The following is a 23,791-nucleotide window of genomic DNA, read 5'->3' on the forward strand; positions in this document are numbered from 1 at the left end:
GGCTGGCTACAATAACAACGCAAGGTGAGGGTGCGCTGAGTGAGGGGAGATGGGGAGGAAAACCAAGGTGCAGGAAGCCGCAGGGGGAAATGCTTAACAAGCAAGTTGTTTGTTTGTTTAAAATGATAATGGGAGAGCAAGAAAGTCTTTCGAAAGCAACCAGACAGGCTGATTCCTCCCCTTGTTTTCTGATGTGAGAAAGCTCTAGTGCAGTGTGTAACGAACAATGATGTCTCTCTGCAGAGAAACCGAGCACGGCAGTCAGAAGCAGCGTTGAGGGAAAGCATCTGCAGCACAGAGGAAAAAAAATCATTCCCTGCTCATAGCATTAGTTATTAAGAACCTTGAGCAACCCACAGTTAATGAAACCAGCTTGTCTCATTAGCCACACTTCAAAATTATGTTTACAAAGGTTAGCAAAACTAAATATTTTTCTTTGTGGCTGGAGTGGCGTCATGAGAGACCCTGTCTTATATAACCCGTTTTTACTGCATGAATTGCGACACTGCTTTGGCCTTGGTTCCCAAAGTTTTGTATTTAAACAAGGAGGGATTGGATCTTGTTTTGCCCAACTTGGTTCTAATGTGAAAATTGTGGACTCTAGGTTCAGAGCAGAGCTCGAACATTTATGATTCAAGTTAAATTTTCTAAGCTGCAATTGGAAATTCTTGCAAATATTGCTGTGTAGTTTTTGTTCTGTTTGGTTTTGTTTGTACTCTTTTGTTTCATTGATAGAATTAGAAAGTGAGAAGATTTGTTCCCAGTCTGGCATCTTTACAGGCACAGTGTAGACACATTTTTCTTTAGAGAGCAAGATGTACTTCTGAAAGAAGCATCGGTGTAAGTAGTTCACATGGCTTTCCTGTTCCCAGCACCTGCCCTGGGAGGACACAGGGCATTTTCTGTTGTTCCTTCTCAGACAGCTGTACGAAGGGACCTTTTTTTTATGTGGATGTCGTATGAGTCTTACTTGGTAAGGACAAAAGTAAGGAATTAGTGTCACCTTATGAATATCTGATCCTTTAGATTCAAACTTGGGTGGATTAGTGTTCACTCCAGCGATGCCCCTGAAGTTGTTATCAAAGTTGCATCCCGCTGTTATGTACTGAAATGTATGTAGGTCTCATCCTGTGCATACCTCCTGTAACAGATGCCATGTTAGAAAATATTCACCTCAGGCAAAGTAATTGTGAAAGAGGTTTGCCGAGGGCTGATCATGGATCTTGAGAAGATACCGTAAGCATTTATGAGGCCCCTTGCCCTGTTAGCACACCCACTGGTGAGCACCTATCTGATCCCTAAGCGTGTGCCCAGCTTCACGTGTTTTGCAGCACGAGGGCCTTATTGATGTATTGCGAGCACATTTCCGCTTTGGATGATGATGTTGAATGCCCAGCCTTGCATGGGCCCCAGCAGACACTTTACTGTAACTTTACTCTTCGCATTTAACACGCACACTGGCTATTTTTCCTTCTTTCTAATTTACAAAGCCACCCGTGGTTTCTATGCTAGAAGCTTTTGCAGGCAGGCTAGCTCATCTAGAAATGGTTGTCTTCTTTAGAATACATTACTATGTATTAATGCTTTTTTCTATTTTATGCAGTTTTATATGAGACCAGCCATGATTGCAACAGTTTCTAGGATTAAGTGATGTGATTAATATTTGTTTTCCTGATCATCTTCACACAAGAGAATATATTTATTGAAATATCCTGTTTTGATAGGTGTTTTTTTTTTTTTTGGTTCATCCATTTTCAGTTGATAGGATCATTATTTTATGCTGACATTGGAAAAAGCAGGTTATAAGATGCTTCATTTTTACGTGGCCTTGCAAATGGAGAGCTGCCACTGGTGATTCTAGAAATGAGTGTGCAGCCACAACAGCAAAAACAATGGGGCTCATCTTCTCCACACCCTGTTCTGTGCTCATCTAAGTTGTGCTGTTTGCACTGGTACAGTATTACAGGAGTCTGCCTGAAAAGACACATATTCTGTGGTGACGTGACTAAGGTGCAAAACCTCAACGCGTGCAAGTGAAGGGAACTTGTAGTATCGGCAGAGCTACAAGGGGTTTGGAATAGCTGATGGTATTGAATGGATTCAGGTTCCTTATGTTCTGAAATAAGAATTGTACTTTATAAAAGAACCTCAGAGTCAGTGAACTACCCTCTTAAACTGTTCTATCCCAGATCCATTATAAATATAGCCCTTGTGTTTCTTGCATGTTAAATTTAGCTTTATGTCCCTCGGTGGCTTAATTTTGCATACTTGCTTCATAAAATGTCTTCCCCTTTGTTATTTCCTGCTCTTCTGTTCTCTGCGGAGTTTGAAGGAGGCTGGGTCTATCGGTCATGTTATTTTACTCAAGAAGGAATCTGTTTTCATAGGCAATGGAGAAATGGTGATTTAATTAGAATAGCTTCTACAAAGGAGGGATTTCTTGCATGCAACAGTATTTTCTTTCCCATTTTGTATCCTTCATGGTCAAGCAAAGGTGGCTTTCCAGAGTAGTGTCGGGTTAAGAGCTGGGACAGTTGTATGTACAGACACAGCTTGATACCCTATTATTGCTTTTATTTTAATGTGAGGAACAGCCATTGCAAGTCATAATATCTACGACACAACCACGTGCACTGTAACTGTTCTAGCTTTAAAATGGATTGTCATCTCATCCCAGAGTATTTTTGAAGTAAATTAATTTAGATTGAACAAACAAAATTTTTATTTTTAACATTTCCTGAATCCCAGGAATAATAGTTTGCTATTTCATTTTGAATCTCTCACCTAAGGCAGATCTTGATCCTGTTACACTCAATGGGGACTCAGTGGGTCCAAAGGCTGACTTCTGTAAGAATCTGAGCCCTTTCCAGTTGTGTCAGTCCTCTTCTAATTCCCATTTTAAAAGGAGCAAATAGATATTAATGTCTGGTCAATTGATTTAAACCAGTTGATAGAATGGATTCATTGCTGAGAAGATTTACTCTTGTAAATGCCTCTCTCAAGTAGTGAATTGCAGTTCATGAAATGCTTTTTCCTTTCTCTCCTTTACCTACCAGGAGCAGTTCAGAACGGAGGAAGGAGAAATCAAGAGATGCAGCAAGATGCAGGAGAAGCAAAGAAACTGAAGTTTTCTATGAATTGGCACAAGAGCTGCCCCTGCCCCAGAACATCAGTTCCCACCTGGACAAGGCATCCATAATGCGCCTGGCAATCAGTTTCCTACGCACTCACAAGCTTCTGTCTTCAGGTAAGAACTGGCTAAAAGAAGTTGTCAGTGCTAGTTCATGGCAGCTTGGTAGGATTGTGCATGTTCTTCTCTGAGTACTGGGTCCTAAAGTGAGAATGGGACACAACTGCTTGTGTTGTGAGAATACAGCTAGATAACTAGATTTAAAGATAGGTTGGTGGGTTTTTTTCATAAGAATTATGTATATTTAATTGGGATAGAAAAATCTGAGTATCTGAGTGATTATAACGTCTTCATTACCAAAATAACAACTGGTGCAGTTTTGCCCCTCAAAAAAAAACAACTCTCAAAACTCTTGTGTGTGGTTTATTAAGCTGTTACAAGATTTTAAACTTTTAAGAGTTTAATCAGAATTCAAACACACATCTTAAGCTTCCACGCTGAAACAAGTAAATTCTGATTTGGCATGGCAAGCATGTTTGTGCCAGTGCATTCGAAAGGCAGCCAGGAAGTTCTGAAGGTCCAATACTTTCCTTAAAAGGACTAATTGTGCTGTACGCTGGTAATGAGTAGTAGGTAGGTTGTTTATGACATGGTAGACTAAGACAGCTAAAGCAAACAACTTGTAAATACTTGACATGAATGGATTCTTTTGCACTTATATTTGAATAATCACTTTGATGGAAATCTGTGGTTTGAGTAGCCTGTGAGATCAATGAAAACAACTGATGTTTCTGAGGGAACTTTCACACAGTGACCTATAAGTGTCCAAAATATGTTAACAAAACAATGCCTGCATTGTTTGTGAAAGGTAATCCCAAAATTTGATCTTTTCCTTCATTAATGGCAAAACTCCCAATAAGGTCATGATTGTACTTCCTCTCTTTAGAAAAGTTGAGTCATACCATAACAATTACTTTAATAAATCTTATTAGGAAGTATCTCATTTTGTGGAAGAGTACGCTGTTGGTTTGTTACTGGTTAGTCTGAAAAATACGACAAATTCAATTCTGCTTTTGTGCGCTTTGTGATTTTTGTAGCTTTTTTGGGTTCTGCTAGGACTATTTGGCCAAACCAGGACAGTTTATTGTATAAACTGTGGGTGTTTTCATCTTAGCTTATAAAATGTGGTTTTAGCATTTACTTCTGTGAAAAGTTTATTTGCTGAACAGTGTTTGCAAATCATCTCTGAAGAAGTAGCATAAATAGGTAAATGTTCTTAAACGTGCCATACACCAAGCCAATCTGTTAGTAACTTTCTCCTAAAAACACAGCTTCAGCTTTTCAAATATTTTTATGGCATGAACTAGAGACTAGCACAGGAAAAGCAAATTTCTGGAGGGCTATGGCAGATAATATAACTAATGCGTGTGTCTGAAACTTGACATGAAATAGCTTGATGTGGTCATCATCAGAAAAATATATTTGCTTACCTGGAAACTGCTAAGTTTAAAGTGAAATTTTCAAATATATATAAATTTCTTGGTGAGGAAAGAATGTACAGATAAAACATTTATTTAGTGCTTCTGTAGTGCTAAGGCTTAGACTCGTATAATTTGATAGTGATGACAACTCAATATATGTATATAATATTCATACATACATATATATATATGATTTTTCTGTGGTGGTGTTTGAAAAACAATGTGATTCATGTAGCTGATTTACATCTTCTTGAAGTGCCACCAGGATCTACCAGTTAGAAAGGAGTCTGGAAATGAAATGTTACAGTAGTGACAGGCTGTGATTTAATATTTCAGGCTTTCTTTATTTTAGTTATTTGCTTAGCCTTAAATCTGATACAGTTCCCCAGTCTATATATTGACTTGGATTAAGTCCTCCCATTAAAATTTGTGTTGTTAGTCAAATGCAGATTTGTCTATCGCTGCATCTTTAGATAAAGGTTTTAAAATCTTTAGGGCTTCTATTCTGAGGAATTGAACTTAAGGTACTTTAAAGGAACTGATTTTCTGGAAGAGCTAGGTATTATTTTCCGACAATGAGAATACACCGAAATGAAAGAACTCAAGCTAGAAAACCACTGTTTGCTTGTAAAGGCCTCATCTGCTACTTACATTCTTCTGAGTATAGCTAACATTTAAATTAACCAAGCTAAACAAGGAGGCTGAAAATTTAAACCCTGAGTATTCGAAGGGTAAAATTTATCAGGCATTGGAATAAAGTGGCATCAGAGAGATTTCATTGTTGTTATCAGAATAATGACTTCAGAGTGTTTTTTCTTTCTTATGCAATTGCCCGACAGTTTACACTTGCTGAGACTCCTGAGATTCTCAGGTGTAGAGTACGGCTCTGGCCAAAGTAAATCTCTATCAGGTTGATAACTGTTTCTTGCTCTCAGGGGACAAGGCTGTAAAATTGAATATAGGCATTTCTGGCAGGTGAACTTTGTTCAAAAAATACTGCCTTTCAGAACTGATTAACACCATTGCCATACAATAGCTGCTTAATACAGCTAATATTTGACGGCTGATGTTTTTCTGATCTGTTCCTGTAAAAGCAGAATGTAAGTCTTTGATGGTGGGCTTCTGAATATTGCCAGTCTTTATAAGGACACTGGCTTTCACTAGAAGGCTGTCCAGTTTAATTCAAAGCGATAGGTTTTCGGTACAGGTTTTGGATCTCAGATGAAGTTTGCTGCTCATCACGTTTTGATGAGTGTGTGGAGCAAATGGACACTGGGCTTGTGTGATGCCTGTCCACGCTCCATTCTCACTTTTGCTTTAAACCCTTTCTGAGCTCCAAGCAAAGCTGCCCCTGTTTCATACACGTGTTTAGCAGACTAGCATTTAGCCAGTAATTCTGCGTTGTATTTGAGGAGCCTGGTTCGACTGATGGGGAGCACGGGGGTTACTGTGTCATCTCTGACAGGTGAACTGGGAAATGGGGAGGTGGAGGACTGCAATGTGCATGAGAAGCAAATGCCTGCCCCAGCCCGCAGACCCCCTCTTTGCTTTTTGTTGTCTTTGTGGAAATAGTTTTGATTATTTGGGCTAGGCGCTTAGTGTAAACTGGGGTTAAGTGGGAGTATTTGTTCTGTCATTAATTAGGACATTAAAATATTTAGTGCATTTATATATATATATATATATATATATACACAATGTCACTAAAATAAGCTTGCAGTGCAGCTTGACAGATGCTTCAGAAGGTAGTAAAGAAAAAAGTCCTGCTTGATTAGCATTTTTGTTATTTATTATTTATTCTATCAAAGACTACTGGCACACCAGACTTTATTTTATATTACTGTTTGTGGGCACGATTCTCAAATGCGAACACATCTCTTTGTTTCACCGCAGTTTTGCTGGGAGTGGAGAGAGCAAGGGCCTTCCCAGGACTGCATCCTCATCTTTCTGCAAGCTGATGCTCCAGATGGGATTTCAGAGATGGCCGTAGGCAACTTGCCAGCCTCAGTCCGCTGGCATTGAGTGTCTCATGCCCCTTCCTATTATTCTCTGACTTGGAATAGGGCTTTTCACTTGTGTAACTCAGGCTGTTTTACTGGCTGTGTCTGCATAATGATTATTTATGTGTCGGGAAGCCAAGACCTAGGGAAATCTATGCCCACATTCTTCCAGCAGGTGAATGGCAGAGCCACAAATCTGAGCCCTCATTGAGAGCTCGCCCGCTACGTGCCTCTGAAAATCCCGGCTTCTGGATTGCAGGGTGCACGTCTCCTGCAGGCGTTGCAGCGCCCGAGCTTGGCCCTTGTATCCTATCATAATAGGAAATAGCTGGTTGTATATCTCAGAGTTCAAAAGGGTAAAAAATACCAGGTTTTGCTTTATAAAAGTTGCTGCTTTACTTAGTAACACGTTTCCCTTTGATTTTCACAGTAGGCAATTCTGTGTGGGAATGTTGGAGAGGAAGCCTTTAACATTTAGAAATGCGGGCTGTTCGTCTGACGGCCTGATTGAGATTAGTATCACAGGAAGCAAACTGAAACAATAGCTTTATAATACTGTTTCCATGTTGTGCACAGAACAGTACATGGTATAATTGCAATGCTAAGTAGAAATATCATTTAATTATGATCATCTTAAATATTTTTCAAGATGTCTTCTAATTCTGTTGGCATAATACATTTTTGCCATCATCACATTCAAATGTTTGGGATAAATTTAGAACTGATCTTTGTTCATCTCGAGTAAAGATTTTGATCCCATAAAGTAGCTGCTGAAAATAGACAGTTTGATACTTATCAGTGGTGGAGCTTTTGGAATTGGGATTTTATGGGTTTTAGTATAGTCAGAAAAATTGATAGCAGTACTTGTCCCCTATTATTCTCTAGTATAGCTAGTAAATTAGCCTAATGCTTTTTGGGGGGTTAATAGAGGGCAAAAGAGAAATAACTTCTTTTGCTAATGAATGACTGTCTTGGTTAACAGCCAACATCGTGCTAGTTGCTAAGGCTGCCTCAGATAGTCTCTTTTTGTCTGAATATGAGGAAGAAAATCCACTTTAGGAAGCCTGTATAGGCATTAACATGCAGTGCCAATAATTTTGAGTGTTTATTTGGGCCACGCTGATGCTAAAGGCATTACAGGAACCAGAACTCTTTGGTACCAGTGAGTTTCTGTGTGCCAGGACTACAGACTTTTTAGTCAGGCTAATCAGGCAAACACAATTTTATCATCAGCTTTCTTTAATCCCTCCCAATTGTGTGGTCACCCGGGTGTCTTTTCTGTGCGGAGACCCAGCAAAGGAAACTGGATGGGAGTTGCTCCTGTGCGGGCAGACAGCAGCAGAAATGGGGAGGGAACAGGGAAGCAGACGGGAAGTTGTTTGGGAGAAGGGAGGCCACGAGGAAGCCAGTGTGAAGTTGTTTCAAAGGAGGGAGACAACAAAGCCGGAAAGCCAGCAGGGAGCAGAAGGGAAAAAATAGCTTTTCTCTAGGCTTTTAAGGGAGAGGACAAACTGTAGGGAGAAGTGATGTGGGCATTGTTTTTGAATGTCTGGACAAGCTGCATCTAATCTCAGACCATTATGGCATAAAACAGTGCTTTAAAAATAGCATGTCTACTTGTTTGCTTTTATTAAATTGGAAAAATAGTTTTGTGCCAGCCGTGCTGCTAGGAATGAGAGTGGAGGTGGGTGCTGAGTGCTTCAGCTGCTTGAAGTGATGTCCCTTTTCTGGGAAGGTGCACCAGAAGGTCCCACGGGGCTCAAGAAGCCTGGTCTGATGGGGTGCCACATCCCACTGTTCAACACCGATGGCTGCAGGACTCGAAGCAGCTTCCTGGGAGCAGCATCTGAATGATCTGGCTAGATAAAAATTCTGCAATCAAAACAACACTAACATAAGTGGTTTTTTTATCAAAGTTGCTTGTGCACTTGGAGATAAGAGCCTTTCAGGAAGCTTCAAGTTTAAGAGTAGGTTTTTCTTGATGTATCTAAATTGAAAGCTTTGATTGAACACATTGAAAATATCCCCTTGAACAGGATGTACTGCCCTGTCAAGACAGAAAAAAGAAAAAAAAAAAGGTCAGTCACTTTCCTTTGATGCAAAACAAGCAACCAGGAAGAGACAAGTCTGTCTCAAAGCTGCTCTCTCTAATGCAGGATGGAACTGCTGTTAGATCTTCCTTAACTTCTGCCTGCTGGCATCAGGCAGTTTTTACAACCCTCCTCAAGAGTGGCAGGTATAGCGTGGTGTCTATTACGCACAATATCCAAGCAACTTTCTGGTACTTGTAGGATCCAGAATTAGAGACAAAGCCATGAAAATTCTGTGGAAGTGATTATGTGACCTCCAGTAAAAACCCTTTTTATTACACTCTACCTCTGAGCTGACCAAAAAAGCCCTGAGTCAGATCAAAGGTGTTGAGAGGAGTGTAGGCTGTTTGCTAGGAGGTTGTTTATACCTGAGTGGTTATTTCTTGTAAGGAGAGACTGATTTTTGAGCCTTCAGACTCATTCCAAGAGGTTGGACTGAAGGAAATGAGCAAGCATCTACGGAAAAAGTGTTCTTAAACTTGGGAACAGTGCACATCCTGACAGTGGGAATTAATCAAAGCTTGTTTACAAGAGCTATTTTTAGCATAAAAGGTTATCATAAACACTGCAATAAGCATTTGCCATTACAGTTCAAAGTTTCTTGTTGATGGATAAATTCTACTTTGGTGGTTAGAAAATAGAGCTGATTAAAAAATATTTATCAAAAATTGAAGAAGACTGAGACATGGATTGAAAAATACTGTATCAAAATTTGATGCAGACCAAGAAATGCTGCCTTGGGGCAATATGAACAGTGGATGACCCATCAAACTGGGACATGGGACACAGTTGCTCTGTTATTGGTTCTGCTGTAGCTCTGACAGTCACCCCAGGGAGGCCACTGCACTTTTCTTTGGCTCTCTGATGTGTTTCAAGATCTCTTCATCTCAGCTAGGCAGGGATTCTCCCTCCTTTATAGGCTTCCCAGTGCTACTTGAGCACAATCTTGGGATCCATAAATGTAACTATAATATGAACAATAATATTACAGTACTTCATTCTGCTGAATGTGCTATTAATTTATAGTTAAACTGGCATATTTGCAGTCCAGTCTCCCTGCTATACTGTCATGGTGCCTGAACTGAGATACTCCCATTAGTAGAGATGGAAAAAGTTGCAGGAAAAAATAAGAAATGCATCCTTATTTCAAAATTTAGTTAGCAGCTATTTTGAAAAGCAATGCTGACAGCAAAACCTCTACCTAAAAAATGGGGTAAACTGAGTCCATGGTTACCTTTCTTTAAGACCTGGAAAATTCTGGCAAGGCTACATAGGGCGCCACTACCTGGATAAAGTGGCCTCAGACCTACTGGAAACCAAGTTCTGCCCTTACCTCCTCTTGCTAACCTCCTACTTTCATATGGTCCCAGCTTTCTCAATGTTTTCCATCTGACGCTGAAATTTCTTATGTTAAAGTCAAAGACAATAGGGATTTCTGGGAGCAGCTTGTAGTAGCGATGGCTTTATTTTCCTTCTGCAAAATAGATTCTTTCTAAAGCAAACTGTATTTTTGCTAGTGGCAATAACTGAATTGCTTCTGATGTATCTGTCTCCTAATGTGTGTATATCCTCTGTGTATTAGTAGCTAGTGATTTTCACAGGTGAAAAGGAACAAGCTATAATGCTGTAACTGCAGCCATATGAGGGACTGTTATTTATTATTTATATTACTATAATTATACTAAGTTACCTGATACAGGGCACACTAGGGCCGCCGCAGTGATGCCCAGCACATTTCTTTGCTGCAGACTAAGGATCTTCAGGTAATTAATATGCTTCAGAGGTTTAGCCCAGATGACAGATTCTGGGACTGTGTGTTTGCAACCACCACAAAGAACCTGGACACACCAGAAGATGTGAGCGCCTTTGGTGCAGCTCCCAGTGCCTGGGCTTCCCTGAGCAAGCTGCCGGGGGATGCTCATGAGGCACAGGCAAGGAATAGACGGACAGCACAGTGGCCCCTGGAGGTACTTGTCATGACCTTTATGTGCCTGATAGTGCCTACAGTTGCCTTGATACAGCTGCTCCGTCTTTGAAACATGAACATGCCCTATAAGTACCACAAGAAACCCATATCTGCCAGCTTCCCTTGCCTGCTGCAGCTGGGGCTGCTAAGGGGGAAGGAGGGGATTCAGTGGGGTTTATTGAGTTGCCAGGGAAGCTGGGGGTTTCTGCAAAATATCTTGATTGTGCTTTTGGGTTATATGAGAGGGGGTGCTTCCCTACCTCCTCCTGGTCCACATCACAGATGCTTCCAGCTGGACAAGGTAATTTTAATAAAAAAGGTTGAACTCTGATCCCACAAAACCTTATAACCGCATGCTTTAAAGCTGACTGTATCCTTAAGTGCTGTGCTCAGCTGGGACATTAAGGGCTTGAACCTGCAGTCCTGATCTGAGTGAGCCTGTGTCCTCTGTGTGTGTGTATAAGTAATATAATTTATATACATGGAAAAGCAAACTTAATCATCTGATAATACAGGTAAAGTGTTTGTCTTTCACTGTTGGAGGTATTTAAGAATACAAATGCTTTGAATAGCCTTCCTGCCTTTGAATGGTCATGTTTTGTTAATGCAAACTTAATGAGCTGGGAAAAAAAATGGAAAGGAGGGTCTGGGGTTAGAGCTGAAAAGTAATTTTTTTCTCTGAACCCACACTTGGCTGATTGTCTTGGGCTATAGCCATGGTCCCTGCTGAATAAACCATTTGTTTGCTTCCGGAAAAGTAAAAAAAGATCCTTGACATTCTTTACACTGCAGAAACAAGCTTGGGAGCAGATGGTCACTTACCTTTTTTTTTTTTTCCTTCCCTAAATGTCATTATGGTCAAAGTGCGTACTATTCAGATATATTATTGTGTATTTTCTGTATTTTAAATGCTAGCCCTGATGTAATTTCCTGAAGTCAATTGCTTTGTGCTGGGGAGGAACTGGCCCCTGCGTGTGTAGTCAGAATTGCAGTGCAGGGACACAAAATGATAAATCCCCTGGCCATCCCCAGAGAGCGTCTTCTCTTCGCTGCTACCAAACGATCGCGTTGAGAAGGAAAGGGTGATAAACTGAGTGCTCCCAATGGCTCTGGGGCTGAGTCTGTTTGTTCCCTTGTTTGCATGATGGGTAATAGGCTGCTGCCAGGGAGGGATGTTGAGGAGCAGGAGGAGGATGCAGAAGCAGCAGCCAGCATCAGTTTTTTCACCACTCGTCTGTTCCAAACAGTGGCTCGGTAGGCTCTGCATTGCAAATGCTTATTCATCTGCATTTGCTCGCTGTTCATCCTTAGGCAGTAGCAGATGCAGTTGCCAGAGGTATATAGATCGAACTCATCCTTTAATCGTAACTCATTAATACTTCAAAGTAAAAACTGCATTAGTTTGGCTCAGCCTCTTCCCTATCCAAAAAACCCAAACCACTTATAATAACGTTTTACAAAGCAATACCCCATTCCTGCTTCTAGACTTCTTCCAAAATGAGCATTTCGACAAGAAACATGAAGGAAAGTGATGAATGTGCTGTTTCAGGGGGGAAAAGAACAAAAATTGCAATACTTTTCTCAAGTGCTAATAGAATGTGTACTAGAGAACAAAAACTGCATGCTGAAATTGCAACGTGAAGCTAACAAAGAGAGCAACTTCTCAAAAAAAACTCCTTGAAGAGTCTCACTGTTCTTGCAAATGAGGCTAATGCAATTATGGCTGGAGCCTCTGGCCAGCAAAACCAGTGGTGGGCCCACGCTCTTGTGCCATTGGGGAGGGGCACAGAGCAGCTCCCTGCAGCTCCTCTCACATCATCCTCGCTGCCTCGGGCTATGGAGCACCTTTGATCTAGATGGGATTTACCATGGCCTTGTATCTTCAGCAGTGCACGGTTGGAGTCGGTTATTCTTTATTCTGAAAGAATAAAGGGTTTGTTTGTTTGTTTGTTTGTTCCACCAAATTCAGAGCCTTACCACTACACATATTTGCAATGACTAATCGCAAATGTGCAGGCTAACTGACAAAACTGTAAAGATAAGCTCTCCCCAGCGTGTCTGAGATACACAGACCAGATACGATAACTGTAAATAGTTTTGTAAAAAAATAATCCCAGAAGTTTCACATAAAACATGTCAAGAAATTAATGGGCCAGCTCCTACGCAGAAATTTTTCAATACTAGTCATCTACAAATCATCTCCTGCAGGCTTCTTATTCATGGAGCTGAAACATGTCTAAAAGTGTAGAAGGGAAGGCAAGAGTGCTGAGTGGATGCTTGGGTGACTGGCATTAGGAGGAGCAGTGTCTCCCGCTCCCTCCCCGCCTGCGGCTTTGCCTGCTGACTGCCTCCCATCGCAGGAGATGAGCCATGTGGAGCACACACAGTGAGGGCATTGCAGTGCCATCGGTTGTCTCTACAGCACAGCCAAAAAGCAACAGGAAAACGAGTCACCAAAAAAAAAAAAAAGCATTAATAAATATTCTAGCATGGCTTTAGATTTCAGCACAGCAGTGGCATATCTCCAAAAACGGATAAGAGGAACTGGGTTCATGAATCTGTGTAGGCAAACATAAGGCATGTAAGTGGGGTCTGAGGCTCTCCTCCTTGCGGGACAGGAGGAGCATAGGTGGGTGATGAAGTTTGTCACAGTTTGGTGGAGTGGCACATAGGGAGTTCTGAGATCTGCAGATGAAAAAGCAGGTATAGGTAAGATGGTTCTGTGGTTTTTCCCAGGAATACTGAGGTTTATGGGATGAAAGAGAGATTCCCTTGAAAGGGCTTCAGAGAAGTGTTTTTTCTACTTTTTCTACTGAAGGTAGTGTTAACAGACCTCTCCATACCGAGTGGAGGGATCTATTTAGGCACGCTTCACAGGAGAAGTATTTGAACTTCTTAGAAAACTTGACCTGATGGAAATCTCTTTTCTTTGATGTTTGATAGGAATGCACAAATTTACTTACCTTCTGTAAGATTTGCCCTATACTTTTTGCCTGTTAGGAGATATAAAGGTTGCATGTGGCCAAAAGAATGTGCACAAAGGTGGTGTGCTTCAGCGTATGGGTATATGGATGTTATGTACCGAAAACACATCTTGCAGAAACATGCTGAAGGTGAATAGAGGGTCTGTTGCATTTGCCAAAAAGTTTAGAAAAATACCTTTCTAGTGATAAGGACGTCCCTTTCAGATGCTGTGCAGACAGCCCCCTTCTCAAGGAAGGCCCTGCCAGAAGGGGTTTGTGGAAAGGAAATTCTAACAGCAGAAAAAATATTTTGTTGCCTTGTAACTGGATGTGCTTGCACTGAAAAAGACTGGCTAGAGTGCTGAAGACTTCAGATGCTTTTTTTCTTTTTTTTTTCTCAGTATGTGCTGACAACGAGAATGAACTAGAGGCAGACCAGCAGATGGACAACTTGTACCTGAAAGCTTTGGAGGGATTTATTGCCGTGGTGACACAGGATGGAGACATGATCTTTTTGTCAGAGAATGTCAACAAATACATGGGTCTTACCCAGGTAACTTGTTCCCTAACACTTTCCTGTCTTTGTAATACAATTCCTAGAAACGAGTTCTATGCCTAAATGCAGAAAGTCAGCTGTTGTCACTGCAAAAATACTGGAAAAAAAATTCCTTATTTCTCAGGCAGGTACCCTGAACACCAGACAACAGTGTGGTGTTTTTTCCTTCTCCCTATTGAAGTTGTAATGTCTTTGGTGACTGCAAACTTGCCTTCCTAGATACTACTATGGAGAGGAGAATGGGCATTTATTCAGTTTGTGCCTTAGACTATGGGACAGAGGGGAGAGAGCTGCTCTTTTGGGTCCCCTCTTTTCTGCTTTGTTCGTTGGGGCATTTTGTCCTTCTGTATTGAAAATAACTGGTGGTGCTGACTGTAACTGCACTGTGTAAATCCAAAGATAGGGAATAATTCGGGGGAGAAAATGGGAAGTTATGCATAGGATAAACAAAGGATGGGTCACAGGATTTGTGTCTGTGAGCATCACTGGATCTTGGCAAACAGAGCAGATGGTTTAGGGAGACTAGAAAAATGGGTGCAGCTTTTGTGGTGGGAAGGCTGTTCTCCTGATTCCCAGTCTGTGTCCTCTCTCACCTGGACTGGGATTTTGTTAAAGACAGCCAAAATCTTCAGAGGACTGTGTTTGGATGTATGTGCTCTTTAGTGCACCCTCGTGACTCACCAGTTTGATGTGGTTGTGGTGTCAAGGTAAAGAGGTGAAATACAGGACACAGCACAAATTATTCGTAAAGGAGACTGAGCTAAACCTACTCTGACCCATTGCACACCACTGATTAGAGCACGGTCAAATTTGGCATCTTTGATTCCTCTTAATTCCTCTGAAAAATCCTGGAAATGAGCCCAAAAATGCTGTTGATGCACTTAGTTCTAGTGACCAGTTTCATCTGAATAGGTGGTATTTAAAAACAGATACATACTATTAATTGCTTTTATTTGATTAAATATAGTTCTTACTTCTGCACAGGTGGAATTAACTGGACACAGCATTTTTGACTTCACTCATCCATGTGACCATGAAGAAATTCGAGAGAATCTGAGTCTGAAAAATGGTAATAATGAAAATAGGAAAGAGTCACTGTTTGCTTTTTAAATAACCAAATGAAGTAATTGGCTGGCAGTAGACATCTGTTAGTCATGGTAAAGGGAATTTTCATTCCTAGAGTAATCATTAACTGTTATTCAATACTTTGCAGATTTGTTTTGTTTTGCGAAATACTGCTTATATATGATAGCACAAAGAACTATTTGTTTAGTGTTTTCCTTTCATCAGGTTAAGACAGGTGTAATGTTTTCACTTGTAACGCTTTGCAAATATTTATGTGCTGCAAGCTAACATAGGTTTAAATGCACAAAGTCCTATTTAAGTTCCACTTAAAGTTTTAGGTCTGAGCTCTACACACTGCTCTTCAATGGTCTATGCATCTTTGATGGTCTCTGCAGGTAAATTATCTGAGAATCAGTCTGTTATTTCTATTGAATCCTTCATGCTTATAAGTAGAAGAAATCAAGAAGCAAAACTGAGAAAACTCATTTGCCATTTTCCTTATACAGGTCCAGGCTTTGGAAAGAAAAGCAAAGAGATGTCAACTGAGCGTGATTTCTTCATGAGGATGAAATGCACCGTTACCAACAGAGGCAGAACCGTTAACCTCAAGTCTGCCACATGGAAGGTACCATATTTGAGCCATAATAAGTGTTTTTAATTTTAAAAGACGCTTTGGCATGTACATTCTAAGAGAAAAGTACGTTCTAAGAGAAAAGTACATTCTAAGTTTGTTTCTTATGGAAAAATCATGATTTCAGGTTTTGCACTGCACTGGACAAGTTAAAGTGTATAACACTTGCCCTCCTCACACTCTGTGTGGGTATAAAGAGCCTCTTCTCACCTGCCTTATAATAATGTGTGAGCCTATTCAGCATCCTTCAAACATCGATATCCCCCTGGACAGCAAGACCTTCCTGAGTCGCCATAGCATGGACATGAAATTTACCTACTGTGATGACAGGTAATCTCCGCTGATTTTTCCTTTCCATGGGTGTTTCTATCTTCTTGAACAAAACAAGCAGTCCTTCCAAATGTCCTCCTGTGTGGACCTGGTAAGCAAGGACTAGAAGAAAGTACAGCCTGTTACCAGGAGAGCTGTTCAGTGGCTCACTTAATCCATTTCAAATCTCAGTTTAGGCAGAATGGTACTCCTGCTGTATTTCTTCCTCCTGCTCAGTAAGAAATTCAAGTTCACTGGCAGAAGATGAGGCAACTTAGAGCCATAAGCATTAACTTCTTGGGTTTTAACAAACTGAAGAGTACACAGGATTTCTGTTCTTGTTTTTTAAAGAGTGCCTCAAACGACATGCCTTACGGACCTTAGTCAAGGACTGTCTTGTGGTTGGTTTGGCCCAGGATGCTATTATCGGTTAGCTGGAAAGTACTTTATGCTCTAGATTAACTAAGAATTGCTAAGGCATCCAGAGCATCTGCAGCTCTGAAATGGGGTTGCAACCTCTTGCTCAATGAAAAGCAAACAGGCTTTGCTGGTTATCTATCTGCTTCTTTTAGTGGTGAAATGAAGGGGAGGGGAAGATCTTCGGTCAAGCAAGGGGCTGCGTCCTCCACTCCCATTTCCCTCTTAAGTGGAAAAATGAAGATCTTCCTCATCTCTGCCTACCTGATTTCCCCTGGGATCTCTATGGCATTTCATACCATCTTCCTTTTCTCCCTGCCTACATATTGTAGTAACCATCTTCCCTGCATGTGAGTGAGACAGAGATCCCTTCCCATGAAGTGTCCTCCTGTTCCCCATTCACCCAGGAAGTCCTGTCTGTACTACTATGGGTTTGGTGTTTGTTTTGGGGTTTTTTAAGTTTATGAGATCATCCCTGAAGTTAATATGAAGTTTTCTGTCTAATGAAACTGGTCTCCTGAAATTCAGAGACGCTAGCAACCACCGCGGTCTGTAGGGTTATCAGTGGGATTATATGTATCCTCACATTTTACGCAAAAACTCACAGGATTGAGATCTTGGTTATTTTTTTCATCTTTCGAACGTTTTTTAAAGCTTGTGCTAAGATTATTATTTTAAACAATGTGATGAAGCAAGCATATAAACCAGCAGTATTAGCAGCTGTGGATGAAAGCAAGATTACAAGTGTGAAACTTGTGACTGACCTTCTTCTGACCTCTCTGAGAATTTAGCAGCAAGTGTGCTGTAACTAGAAATGTTCTCTGATGTAACTGCAATAAAACAGACTTTTTTTTTTTTTGTGTTAATACTTTCAGGATTACAATATTGAGATATCAATAGGATTTTGCTGCTGGGAGAGGAAGCAACAATATGGTAGTGACTCATTATTAAAAGCAATGTACCTCTGAATTACTGGGGCCATTCAGTGGCAGGCGAGAGGAGAGTAACAGAGGATTTTGCTGTATTGCGGTATTCAGTTGTCTCTGTCAGACTTAATGCATAAGCAATTATAAATGAGAATTAGAGGGACTGATACTATCCTATTAAAGATACACATGCTTATTTTATAAAGAATGACATATTATGCCCTGTCTTAAATAGTGGGAGTTGATTTACAGGGAAAAGCTTTCACATGGCAGTGAAATGCAACAGCTTCCTCTGGAGGATTTAACTTGTAAGGAATTTCAGAGATTTCATAGAATCATAGAATGGTTTGGGTTGGAAGGGACCTTACAGATCATCTAGTTCCCACCCCCCGCCACAGGCAGGGACACCTTTCCTCTAGACCAGATTGCTCAAAGCCTCAAAACAGCACGTCTTTTACTAGATAGTTTTGGCTGGGTGTTTCATTCATGTTTTATTGAGATCATGATAAAGCTGTAAAAAGCCAGCCAGGCCAGAGAAGGAAGAGACCCTATGCACCTTTCAGGTTCTTCCCAGCAGAGCCTCCTGGCTCTCACTTCCCTCCCAGAGGGATGTTGATTTCTCTCCAACAGGGGACACATCACTAGACACATAAAAATGCAAAACACTCGGCTGTTCTTATCAAATTCGGTGCTGCTAGACAAATTGTATTGAAGGAGCAGCTTATGCCAGGAATGTAAATCCAGGCTGAGGAATGGGGGAGGAAAAGCAGCATGTGCCAGTCAGATGCTTAAACCCTTTTCAACCTGCTCTGGCCTTTCTGCAGTGAAGCAGCAGGGCTGACACAGCTCATTTCTCTGTAAGAGACTGTGTCTTTCCAGTTCAGGGCTGATACCATTGAGGACAGCGTGCCTGCTCTAGCAGGCTTCCGCAGCGATGAGAGTATCCCCTTTGCAGTTCATCTGGTGTGGACAGGTCTGCCTCCAGGAAGCATTAAGTTTTTATTTTTGAAGCATTCAGTTAGAGAAACTCTAGGATTTCTGAGGAAGTAGCTTCGCCAGGGGAGGTTCAGGTTGGACATCAGGAAGAATTTCTTCTCAGAAAGGGTCATGAGACATTGGAACGGGCTGCCCAGGGAGGTGGTGGAGTCACCATCTCTGGATGTGTTTAAGAAAAGACTGGACGTGGCACTTAGTGCCATGGTCTAGTTGACTTGGTGGTGTCAGGGCAATGGTTGGACTCGATGATCCAAGAGGTCTCTTCCAACCTGATTGATTCTGTGATTCTGTAATGAGTAGCAGCCATGCTGGACCTTAATAATGGAACCATCCACCTTCAGTGTGAAGCCCAAGTGGGTACAAAAGAGACCTGCACTTGCACAGGAAGCTGCAATTTATCCTTGCGGAAAATGAGGATCACATCTGTCATCTCCTTAAGAAAGCTCATAGTCTCTGTCCGTGACAAAGCAACACGCAAAATATAGGCTGGCTACCTTTCAACACTTCGTAACAAAAACTAGTTGGCTGACATGAAGTGCCTTGATTCTTTTGGCTTTTCCTCAGGAGGGGACACGACAGATGTGATATGAGGCAGGCAAGACTTGCCTTCCCTCATTTAAATTGTGTGAGGCACTAGCCCATATGTTTTGCCTCCCGAAAATAATTTATATATGTGGGCCTATGACTTGACAGTGATTAGGTGGGATATATTTGTATTCTTAAAACAGCTTTTGCACAGTAATGAGCCTGTAAAGAAAGGTTTGTGAGATATAAATATTAAAAATAGGTTGTTCTGTTAAATGCTTGCTGCAGCCATTCCTGGAGACCGATTTAAAAATGTTCCTTTCCTCCACTTATCTTGGCTAAGTGGTTTACAGGAAGGATTATTTTAGCTGTAATACGGAAATGCTGATCAGTGGTACAATTCAATAATCCAAGTGAGGATTTAGTTCAGCTGCACAATGCTTTTGCGTCAGGGAAGATCTCCAGTGAGGGTTTTTTAGGCAGAAAAAAAGGCCAGTCTTTGTATGAAGGCAGTTTTGTTAACTTGGTTGGCATAGCTGATGCTCAGCGTATCTTCCCATGCAGGGCCACAGGAGCTGTGGATAGATAGAAATAGCGGCAATATGTTTCTGTGGCAAAAAAATCTACAAAAGAAAAGTGAAAACTGTATCTGAATTTGATAGAAAACCCTGAAACTACTTCAGGTGTCCCAGCACATGCAGTCTCAGCCTCTTTATTTTGTGCATAGCAAAAGAAAACCATACGCTGTGTTTTGGAGGGGACCAGGGTTTGACAGGAGGGAGGGTAGTGTGGCATTGCAGGTGGTGTTGGCTTTTCATTGTCATCCCTGCGACCTCTCTGGGGTGCTGGGGAAGGGAGGGGGAAGCGCTCTGTGCCTGTAATTGCTGTGGGCAGCATGAAAGAGAGGAGAGAAGGATAAGGAAACAAATCTATTCTGCTTGGGGTGAGATGTGCAGGCAGTGGCTCCAGAGGCTGTGTGGCAAACCAGTTCTCTGGCACCGGCATGCTGAAAAGCGCATGTTCTCCATTACTTTGAAAGCATGGCTGACTTTGGAGAATTGTATGTCCCTGGTTACAAGAAACCCAATTAGTTAGTCTTTTTTACTTTTTCTTGATTGGAAAATTTTAATGGAAGTGTTGAAGAAGAAAAAGGAGAGATGGAGGATACATGGTGATTCCGAATAGGATGGTGCAGGAAGATGCAATGCCAATAGTGTTGGTCCTAGTTAGGTTTCTCCTAATATGAGTGTGCATGTGGGATCCAGGCTGTGCCCGACTGAGAGGAAACTGAGTTGTATTGTGCTTCCAGTTATGTCCCTGTAAAACAGAGATAAGCAGGCGCAGAACCTCATCTGAGGGTTTAAGTCAGTTTGGCATTTGACCTATATTTGGGGAATATTTTTAAGTTAGGTAAGAATGCAAATAAGTATTTGAAAGGACCTCCTGTTCCTCCATCCCAGCTCAGGGAGCGGGGAAATGCATTATGGAGACAACAGTGATGATATCTGAAGCCAAAGATCCGCATTTGGCAAAACTGGCTTCTGGTATATGCCATATTTAAGAAAAAACATGACCAACTTCTTTTGTTAATAATGAAACTTTGCTTTAGATAGACCAGATGAATAGGACAGAGAGAGTCCTGGTGAAGTTTTTAATGTACCCATCTATTTATTTTGCCTAGAAGGGCAGATACACCTGACCAGGCCAGCCATTCCTCTAAGGAGTGGACAGGGGTCTCAGGATTTTGCATTTTATTTTTTTCTTTGGTCTGGGTTAGAGTAGAAGCCGTGAATACTTTCAAGAGGAAATGTGGGTACTTGGCAGGACTGTCCCGCTGCCTTGCCACCCTGCCTAGCAGACTGGCAGAGTGCTTTACCCCAGGCATAGTGGCTATGTTGGGCTTTATTTTTTTCTTCCTTTTTTTTTCTTAACTCATTCTGCTTTAAGTATATCTTTGTTTGTTTGTTCCCGTCAAGACCAATTTAACTTCAATAACTTGGTAACAGTTTGAATACAGAAAGACTTTGTTAAGAGATCCACACCCTCACACACACAGTCCACACACGAATATACACGCAGCTTTTTTTTTATGAGCAGTAAACATTACAGCAGTCTTTCACAAAGAGCCTGACTTCTCAGTCCTGACGGTTCTTACCATACTATTTTAACTCAAGAAATGGTATACAAGAAAAAGCTTTGTGCTCCTATAAAGAGAGGGAAAAGCACAATTTTAAGAAAAACCAAACCGCTTGAAATAGCTCATCTCTTAAGAGATGTAGCCTTTGAAGCTGTGAGCTTTGTTTGCTTTGTCATGTCTCAAAGAGAGAAAGTAGGGCAAAGTTGTAAAAATCTAGAAATAGGATTCAGATCGCTTGTTTCTCTATTGTGTACCCTAAGCACAAAACTTTGCCTTTAATACACATCCCAAGAAATGGGTATATTAAGAGAAACTGAAGTAGTGCTCAAAAAGCATTTAAGTAGCGGTAGTTGGGACAAATCCGCTACTGCGGGGAGCCACTGCCCACTCTTTAATGTGTTTTCTGAGATTTTGACCTCAGTACATCATGGTGACAAGTTTAGCTCAGGAAACTGAAGGGCCAGTCTGGCAAAATTAAGATTCCCCCAAAGGTATTTGTGTTTTCAAAAATGAGTGGCTAATGGGAGAATAAACAGCCTCTCAGCCCACCTGTTGTCTTCAACAAGATTATTATTATCCAATTAGCACCAATTTAGCTTTTACAAATGCAAAAGAAACACAAAGCCTGCCATGGCAGGAATGCCATCCAAAACCACCATACAGTTTGTTTTCCAATTTTGTCATTCCACAGCTTGCACAAAGAGCAATTTTCTGTCTGGTGTCTATGCAAAAGTAGAAGTCTTGTGTTCTGGACTCGGGTTTTGTAAATGACCCTTTGGTCCCATGGGGCATATACATTTCTGTGACTCTCTTAGTTGTGTATTTCTCCTCCTCATAGCTCCGTAGGATGCTTTCTCCTTTGCACTTAGTCCTCTGTGTACTCATTTGTTATTTCATATTGCTAAGAGGCTCCTGTGGAAAGCACGCGGAGTTTAGAGGGTGCACCTCACTGGCAAACCTCAAAGCGATGCTCAGGCGAGGTCAGTGCAGAGACCTTTGCTGAAGCGCTCGCTGCCTCCTGGCCCAGGTTCAGGCTGTCAGCTATGGCCAGTCTTCCACAAACAGCTCGGGAAAGTCACGGGACGGGTGTGATGGAGATGGGGATAGCTGCCTGCCTCAGCCCTGGTGCATAATGTGGCATGGAATTGGCTAATCTGACTTCCAGCCCTGCACTGCCTGCAGCCCGTGAGGTTTTCTGAAGCTTTTCCAAGTCAGCAGCACCAGAGGAGGAATAAAGGAGGGTGTGATCTGCCAATTCATGCACCCAAAACCAATACTGCTAACAATTCTTGGAGAGAGGGTATTTGTTATAAAATAGTAGTATTTAAAAATGTATCTAAGAAACATTGTCAGTCAGTTTTAGCGTTTTTTTGGGATGGGAGAAAGAAACATTCTGTACTTTTCAAAAATCATTTCACTCCCAGGAGTGTTTAAAGATAAATGTTATGAATCTGAATAGCAGTAACAGATTAACAGATCAGTTAATGAGGACATAGAGGCTGTTTATCCTTTTTTTTTAAAAAAAAGGTAACTATTTTAAAACAATTACTCTTGATTAGTATTTCACTATTATGTGGCATTGGTTTAAAATTTGGCCAGTGTTGTGGGGTTTGTGGGTAATTCTCTGATATCTTGTTTTTATCTTTCTGTATACTTTTTAGTTGGTTGTAGTAAAAAGATATCAACCCACCACGTGCTAACTCTCATCCAAGATTACATTAGATCTAATTAAATTTGACATTGTCACAGCAGGATCACACCACAAGTGATCCTATGGTACAGAATGTCAAGAAGGGTAATTTTATAGTGAGAACACTCATTATGAACTGATCAGTGAGGAGCAATTTGAGAGGGGACTTACAGGACTGGAACAGACAATTTGGCATAGAGATTGCAATTCCTATATGATAACAGTTAAGAGTCCCTGAGCCTGCTGTAATGAATATTTTTTGCTTGCTATTTCAGTTCCACTGTTGACACCCATGAAGGCTGTAATGTGGTTTTGGATTTGCATTGGTGCTGCTGGGTACATGATGCTTCTTTTTTTTCCATTATCTTTATTTCCTTTTCCTTCTCCCTGCTCAACCTCCACTTGGCTCTCAGCTCCCAATGACGGGATTAAGAATAAATCTTCAGCTTCCTGAATTTTAAAAGCCTTCCCGTTGTGATGAGCTCCAAACTAAGCAGGAAGGTTTTATGATACTATGCCATTATATAACCAAAGGCCATAGTTTCTGTTTTTAAAGACTGTATATTTACACTGGTCCTGGCAGAAGCTCCTGGCCACTTCCACCAGTGTGTCCCAGCTGACTGTGTAAAGGCAAGCAGCAACTGTATTTTAGGAGCCTTACCTTTATTAGGGCTCCTTCTGTATTTGGTATTTTCTCCTGATGGTTCAGCTCTGACAACCAGCTCATAATGAGAACTTCTGCTTCTATTAAAAAAGAAAAAGCAATTATGGTTTCAGAGAAAAGTTACAGATTTGACTGGGGTGCAATTTAAAAGCTCAGAAGGTTGTCAGTGAAGAGAGTCAAAAAAGCAACTCTCTTTGAAGCTTGATTCAAGAATTTCCCCTTTGTTGGTCTAACTGTAAGTGTAA

At 41.2% G+C, this 23,791-nt stretch overlaps 1 protein-coding gene across 1 annotated transcript in view; it reads left to right on the top strand.

Moving 5' to 3' along the window:
• EPAS1 (endothelial PAS domain protein 1) overlaps positions 1 to 23,791 on the top strand; it is an 82,048-nt gene that overhangs the window by 40,355 nt on the left and 17,902 nt on the right. The window contains exons 2-6 of the mRNA XM_068397167.1: positions 3,057 to 3,247; positions 14,032 to 14,183; positions 15,171 to 15,255; positions 15,758 to 15,876; positions 16,010 to 16,212. Coding sequence (XP_068253268.1) covers positions 3,057 to 3,247; positions 14,032 to 14,183; positions 15,171 to 15,255; positions 15,758 to 15,876; positions 16,010 to 16,212 — 750 coding nt within the window. The remainder of the gene's footprint in view (positions 1 to 3,056; positions 3,248 to 14,031; positions 14,184 to 15,170; positions 15,256 to 15,757; positions 15,877 to 16,009; positions 16,213 to 23,791) is intronic.

This window comes from Nyctibius grandis, chromosome 1 (assembly GCF_013368605.1).
Source record: "Nyctibius grandis isolate bNycGra1 chromosome 1, bNycGra1.pri, whole genome shotgun sequence".
In the NCBI taxonomy this organism is placed as follows: domain Eukaryota; kingdom Metazoa; phylum Chordata; class Aves; order Nyctibiiformes; family Nyctibiidae; genus Nyctibius; species Nyctibius grandis.